Source organism: Anneissia japonica, unplaced genomic scaffold, assembly GCF_011630105.1.
Source record: "Anneissia japonica isolate Jap-2015-1 unplaced genomic scaffold, ASM1163010v1 scaffold573_len2283161_cov171, whole genome shotgun sequence".
In the NCBI taxonomy this organism is placed as follows: domain Eukaryota; kingdom Metazoa; phylum Echinodermata; class Crinoidea; order Comatulida; family Comatulidae; genus Anneissia; species Anneissia japonica.
Genome location: NW_022719802.1, coordinates 1771469 through 1779125, shown reverse-complemented (window position 1 = coordinate 1779125; position 7657 = coordinate 1771469). Strand labels below are relative to the sequence as shown.

Below are 7657 nucleotides of genomic sequence, written 5' to 3'. Positions count from 1 at the left end.
TTAAGCCATGGAGGATTATGGCTTCAGAGTCAACACTCTGCTGTGCCGAGCGGTAAAGGTAAAGACAGGGGAGCCACACCCAAAGCTGTAGCCAACTATTGGGACAGTTGGGACTGTCCCACACAATTTTTCTAATGGGTCCACAGAGAATGGGTCCACATTTTAAAAAATTGGTCCAAATTATGCATTTTTATGCATAAAATGAGTCCACTTTTGAAAAATGAGTCCAGATTTTTCATTTAGCATAAAATGGGTAAAATATTTAATAAATGGATTCACATTTTAAGAAAATGGGTCCACATTATCTGTATTTACTCGTACGGTCCATCCTGATATTATCCCGTAATGTTGGAAATCCTGGCTACTGCAATGGCCGCAACCAACGTACGCTCGCCTATGGGGGAGGTGGAACAATGTCGCGGATAAGAACCTAAACATAATAATGTGGGCCCAGTGTACAAAATTGGCTCATGTGCACTATAAGAAACCCAGTAAGCCTTCGAGACGAGAAGATGGTTACCCAGGTGTACTGGTCCATCTTACAGACCTTGTCACCGGTGTCATCCAGTTGATGAGCATTCATTATTACTTTATTTTTTATTCTTTTTGTTTGTTTTTCGTTTTTTTTTGTTTTTGTTTTTTTTTTCTGTTTTTTTGTTTCTCCCCTTCTGGGTTGCTTTGCTTTCGTGTAAACGGTCCATTCTCTGTGTGACTCAAATTTAAAAGTAAAATTTGCTAGATCGTTGCTTAAGAATTGTTAATATTGATTCAATTTCTCTTCACCAAGTAGATATTTCTGAAAAGAAATTTTGTTGAGAATGTCTGAACGTTTCGATTGAGTTGCTTCAATCGTCTTCAGGAGAATAATTGCCATGCTAAAACACAACATCTAGTTCTACATGAATATTGAGACCAAATGTTAGTCTGTACAGCGACGATATTTTCAAAATTAGTTTAAACTAAAATGACTCTCATAATGAACACAGTTTATCAATTATAAAACTGAATGAGTGTAGAAAAAGAGTATAAAACTGCAAGAGGTCCGACTCTCTGGGTTTCGTTGAAACGCAATCTTATCTCAAAATTCACGAATTAGTGGGCGTCTTTTCAAAAAAGCATAAAAGGCGTTTGTATAATGGAGGAAAACAATTTCAAATAATTTTATAGTACCGTAATAATTATGGGAAATATTGTTTGACAATCGTGGGGTGGTAACTTCTTACACGTGTCGTCCAATGCCTTTTCCGTAGAATTATCACGCATGTTATTTGTACTTAACGGTGGTCCAGGGGGCAGAGCCTTCGAAAAATATGACAATTTAGGGGTTTCAGAGGCTTATTTAATCGATTTTATATATAGATAGTCTACTAATATGTAGAAAATACATATAATTTTTTTTCGCCCCGACGAATTGTAGTTTTTCTTTTCTTGGGTGGGGGGGGGGGGGAATTGTTTTTTTTTGGGAAGGAAATCCGCCCTTCCCCGTAGCACCGCCACTGCGTTGTACAGAGAACTCGTTACAGTTATGGACCGTATTACTGGTCGTTCTTCGTTAAACCACGTCCACCTGCGCAGTGGTAAAATCCTATTTAACGAAGACGACCAGTCGAATAGAAAAAAGCTCGACAAAACAAAATGGCTGCATAGTTACCGCAAAGCACGAATCTTTCAAACGGGTAGGGAGTGGGGTGCACAACAGACTCAGAGTGTGAGTGAGTAGCACTTAGCTTTGACTTGCATTTAAAATTTTAAAATTTAATGGCAAAACTTGATCCGCCCCTGTAAGCATCATGTGTTTGCACAATGATCAATTGATCTATATAAATGGAACCTGCAAACAGTGGAACCCCGCCACCGCGCGCGCTCGATGCTAGAGGATATCGGATCTAGAAAGTGGAATAAAAACAATCAAAATGTGCAGCCGAACCAAAAACCACAACACAACCAATGACCATTCCTTAAATCCTTTGAATAGTAATGTATTTATAATAGTATGTAATGTATTTATAATAGTATATAATTTAAAAAAAACAAGAGATACGTTGAAGATTTCCCACAACATTTATATATGCTTATACAGTATGAAATAAATACAAAGTATTCAGTATTTAGACATTAGATTTTCAGTATTTAGACATTAGATTTCTATTGTCAAAATAAAATTTAACAATATTAACTATGTATATACAATGGTATCGAGCTAAAAACACTTTGTAATAAAACATCATTAGATAATTATACTAATTAATCAATCACTTTAGCGTCGTCAAGCATAAATAAATATTAAACAATCATATGAAAGTCAGCCACAAAATCCATCAAACTCCTCTGTCCAGGAGATTTGAATGAATGATAATAATTAAAATAGTATTTCGCTATAATCATTATAAGCTGGATATTAAAACGTCATTAAAATACGTGATAAAACCTTAAAAAATATAATTAAAAAACTGGAGAGAGCGGGATGAGGTGAGCCGCGGGGAACAGTAGTCCGTTGCATTATATTTCACTTTCTTAAGTGGAAATTGCATTATGATGTTATGGGAAAATCCCCATCTGAGGTTGCCAGGTTCAATTGTACAGAGGAGGTTTTCTTGACATTGTTAGAAATTATATAATAAAAAACGTGTTTTTGACACCCATGTAAAAATCAGTAATTATCGCATGATCAAGGAATTAGATTTATTTTGAAAAACTAACTAAAGAGCCCATACATGCCAACAGTTTGATAGTGAGGGGAAAATTTGGTTGGTTGGGGGAGGGGATCGGGTAGGGGTATTGTGGTCGAGTGGGGGGCTGTCTCTTATACACATCTAGGGGGTGTAACCCCTCTAGAGGCTTCAGTTTTTTAAGGGTAAATCTCATGATTCTTATGATGTGTATTCCATTAATATAAGTAGGCCTATTGATTTTAACTTGTGTGTTTAATCGAATCACATTATTTGCCTTTTGTAGACTATGTATATATGGACCAATTTCTCATTTTCTGGCCCTTTCAATACAAGATTGATTCAAAATCTGGATTCAATATACATAAAATGCGTTTTCAATAATTACTGGGCCGGTATTTTAGCAACTAAATGTCCAATTATTCAACGTAAGGTCTGGTCCAGCTACGTCACTCTTTATACAAGAATTCTAGGCCTAGTCGTAATTATTAGTGACTTTCATTTAAAAACGATTTCAGAAAGACCATCCCCTCACTAAGAGGCTCTGTCTTCTTGTCTTTCGCACCTTTCACAGAGAGGCGATAATAATATGTCGCTTTTATATAGCTCTTATATGTCGCTCTTATATGTTGATCTTCATGCACAATGCCTCTAAGCGCTTCACATTAACTAGGTCATTCTTTAGAAATGGCGCAAACCAAGTCCCGTGATTTTGGTGAAGCATTGCTAGACGTTCTACGCCGGCCGGCGATGCATACCGTATACCCCAGCTCGCATTGTGGTTCACGCATTGTTTCAGACCTACTTGCAAGAATTCTATGGCATATATTTGATTATGAAAAAGTTGCCACTTTCTTAAAAGTGGCTTCAAAGCTTTGTTTGGGTGGAATTCAATAAAAAAGTAAATGTAAAGTAAATATCATGAAAGTTTCTTTAGACTTTTCGTGTAGATAAGATAAGATCATTTCTAGTCCAATAAAAGAACTGGAAATTTGTTTTCCTCTGGCAATACAAGACACAAGGCAAGATTAAAGTAAAAATACATTTGATAAAAATATTTAAAAGGTAAGGGGGTATATAAAATCGATCAATTAAAAAGATAATAGGCCTAATGATATTGATAAAAAATTGATCAAAAAAATCAGAACTCTTACCGTTTAAAATGATACATAAAAGACGTCGACCTTTAAATATGATACATATAAAAAATCTAAAAATGCATAAAGACTTTAGTACACGAATAGCGTGTTCGTTAAAATGGTGGATAGAGTTTGGAACAAAAGAGTTGCGATATCTAGCATGGCGGGTATTAGGAACACATAACTTGAATCCTGAGCGATCAAATTTAAATAACTCATGCAAAGGATGAGTGCTGCTTTTCATTATCACAGTAGTTTTATGTCTAATAATCTTCATAAATAGATTCAATTGTCGGTAGGTCGGTGCCTATGCTACAGGGAGCAACTATAACGATTCCTTTGAATTTAGTTTTACTGATTTGAGACACATTACCATAAAAACAAACAAGATAGTAGGTTAAAATACTTTGTACAATTGATTGATAAAATAGTTTTAAAATAGTATTGTCAACATGAAATTGTTGAAGTTTCCTAAGGAAGTGCAGTTATTGATAGTAGTACCTAAATATTTATATTATTGTATCTGTTCGACAGCTTCGCCTTAATAGTTAGTGGAGCATGTCCTGGGCCTGACCTAAAGTTAATGACTTACTAATATTTAGTCTCTAGTTATGAGACACCACTGGACAAACCGGTTAACTTCATATATATACCTAGATCGATCATTTCTAAATAGCCAGTTAGGCCTATTACTGTGTCATCGTATAATTACTAATTATATCTGTATCGACCCTTTTAATACATACTGTAGAATGCTTGTATAATATCTATAATTACGTTATGATAATTCAATTTACGCTGTAAGTAAATGTTAATCACTTGTCGGCTAAAATAATAGATGCAGCCTTTTGACCAATCATTATGCATGGCGAGTTAGTATTTCCTGACGTCACTTCCGGCATGATTGATGCATCAGCAACTCTCAATCCATCCACGCCCTTCACTCTGAAGATAATAACAATAAAATTAACATTAGGTGAGGTTCCATAACATTTCAACAAGTATCGTCCATACACAAAGTCATCGTTTTCACGAAGACACAAACTTCACTTTCGAATAGGTGAGGTTCCATAACATTTCAACAAGTATCGTCCATACACAAAGTCATCGTTTTCACGAAGACACAAACTTCACTTTCGAACAAAACAACACTTAAGCCGGTTACTCACTGCGTGCGACGGCAACGCGACGAAAAACGCACGCGAAGACGCAGACCAAACGGATCGTCTTTTTAATGAGGATCGGCCGTTCAGATTGCTACTGACAATTAGCAGACAGCGTTGCGTCACATATGTTTAAATATAAAGCATTAAACAATTCAAATGTTCAAATAATCTTTTCTAAACTTTAATTAACTTGTTAATTAGCGTGAAAAGTGTGTGTGTGTTTGTGAAAACGATAGAAATTGACTCTTCATGAAACCGAAAAGCTCATTTCACGCGCTCCGTTGTCAAACACAATCTATATTTTTAGAAAAGATTTTAGCATATGTTTTACTACTGTGGTCAATGGCGATTATGCCTACAAACTAGTCTTGCTTAAATCATTTAAAAAAAAATTAGTAATTGCACACTTGCAGACACGTTCCAAGGTATACTGCAAGTAGGGTACCGCTATCCCTAGGAAAGTTAGGGAATCTAACATTTACGTCTAGCTTTACCTAGCCTATCACAACGTTTGCAACGCGTCTTCTGATAGCCCACTGAAAGTTTGTGCCTGTTCGTGAAAACGTAAAAACGAAAAATACATTTTCTCGGTGTGTACGCTATGGCTAATTAAAGACCCATTCCCGGAAAAATTTCACTAAAAACTGACTTTTTTTTTAATAGAAAATATGTATTTGCATTACTCCAATTATTATAAATCATGGAAAAATATTGGCATGAATTTTAGTTTTACGCAAAAGAATTAAAAAAAAAAGAGAAATACAGACTATTTCTCATAAAATATTACCATTTTCTCGACGAATTCATCGTTACTAGGCAAATTCAGAGGTTGTAGATCGCATCCACTGGAATACTTTCGCTTTTATGTATACTTTTTACAGTCAATAAAGCGCGCCCTCTCTAATGAGATTAGTTTTTGTACTTCGCATCTCGCACAATGCGGTCGTTCGGTTGCGATTTTTTTTCCGTACGAAACATTTACATGAAACTCCACTCGGGCCGTCTCGACTGAATCGACCCGAAAATCTCATATTGCAGAATTCAGGTCAAAAGGTCATCAACAACTTCTGAAATTCAGGGTTGCCATTTGGCCTTTTTGACGGCCAAATTTCTCAAATCTGGCCGTATACAAATTTGCCTGGCCGTAGCATTTGAAAAGTCACGGCCAAACTATATTTGGCCGAATTTGGCCGAATTTTTGAAAAGTTTACATTTTTTTTTTCAATATAGGCCTAATATAACGTAGACTTGTTTTGGATATTTTGTTTTTGTTAGCTTAAATTCTATATTTGATTCTTATCTTGTACCTTTGTTTGTACTTGCACTAAACACTTAATCCATGTTCCCAGATTCAGCCGATTTGACGTAAGAGAGTTTATTTAAAAGATAACAATTATATTTAATAATTTAAATTGTTCGGATGAAATATATTGTTTATGAAGTTTATCCTCGTTTAAGCTCTATGAAAGACAGTTCATTGCAAGTTTGTACCATATATTGTGTGTCTTTGTATATGCTCCATCTTACTAGTTAGAGGTTCTATCTCTTTTGAATTTCTTTGAATAGGCCTATAAATTAAATACTGTACTTTAATTAATTTATTATTGCCCAATTGAATTGTATAGCCCTCCATGGGTTCTGCAGTGTTCTTTATGTAGAGCGCCATATATATATGCTCGATGTGATCATTCGGGTCCGATGACACCTCCAATTTCAAGCAAGTTTTGCAGAGACTTCTTCAAAGTTACTCTGGAGTTAGGTTGCATATGAGAATGAAGAAGATAATTCTGATAGCAACATTGATTTATTGCTTTAAGTACTGCGACAATAACATTCAGAGGCGAATTTAGATGTTTAGATAAAAAGTATTTATTAAAGATAGGTTTGTTTTAACGCCAGTTTGTGTTACCTAACTATGTAACTTAATTCATTCTAATTAATTGCCAATAACAGGCCCTAAAAATTGTTGCTATAGATCGACTACAATGTACATTAATACTTAATACAATGTACATTAATACTTAAATCATCAAATTTAGATGAATCTTAATATTGTTATTTTAAATAGCAGAGGTGGAGTTAAGGGAGAGGGGTGGTAAACAAAATTGATCGCCCAAACGCATCAGGTTATTTTCGGGCGTCTAGAAAAGACAAATTTCCTTTAAGATGGTGTTATCTCGATCGGACCCACTTTCTCCCTCTCCCCTTTTTTCGGCCCCGTCCCTCCTCCTTTCAGACATCTCTGGATTTGCCCCTGAATTGGCCGGCATGCCAGCAACAAAGGAACATAGGCTATTTATTTTTAACATTGTTCTGTGTATATCATTTGAATTTCTTCAATTTCAAAATAACACTTTTTTACTCGTGCAGCTCAATCAAATATTATGTCATTTTAAACGACCCATTAGTATTAGCATGGTAACATCAATGCATTTTTAAAATCAGACAGCGACGTTATATCAGAAGTTGTTTTGTAGACGTTTATCTTTCGCGTTGATGACATTCTGACCTCAGCTGATCTCTGCAATATGAGATTTTCGAGTCGGGTCAGTCGAGACGGCCCCGGAGTGGAGTTTCATGTAAATGTTTCGTACGGAAAATCGCAATCGGTCAACTGACTGCGATTTTTTTTCCCGTACGAAACATTTGCATGAAACTTCACTCGGGCCATCTCGGATTGCCT

General features: G+C 35.6%; 1 protein-coding gene across 1 annotated transcript in view; it reads right to left on the bottom strand.

Moving 5' to 3' along the window:
- Positions 1-3700: 3700 nt before the first annotated feature.
- Positions 3701-7657, bottom strand: part of LOC117111036 (alcohol dehydrogenase [acceptor]-like) — a 51831-nt gene continuing 47874 nt past the window's right edge. The window contains exon 16 of the mRNA XM_033253902.1: positions 3701-4753. Within this exon, the coding sequence (XP_033109793.1) occupies positions 4624-4753 (130 nt within the window). The 3' untranslated portion in view covers positions 3701-4623. The remainder of the gene's footprint in view (positions 4754-7657) is intronic.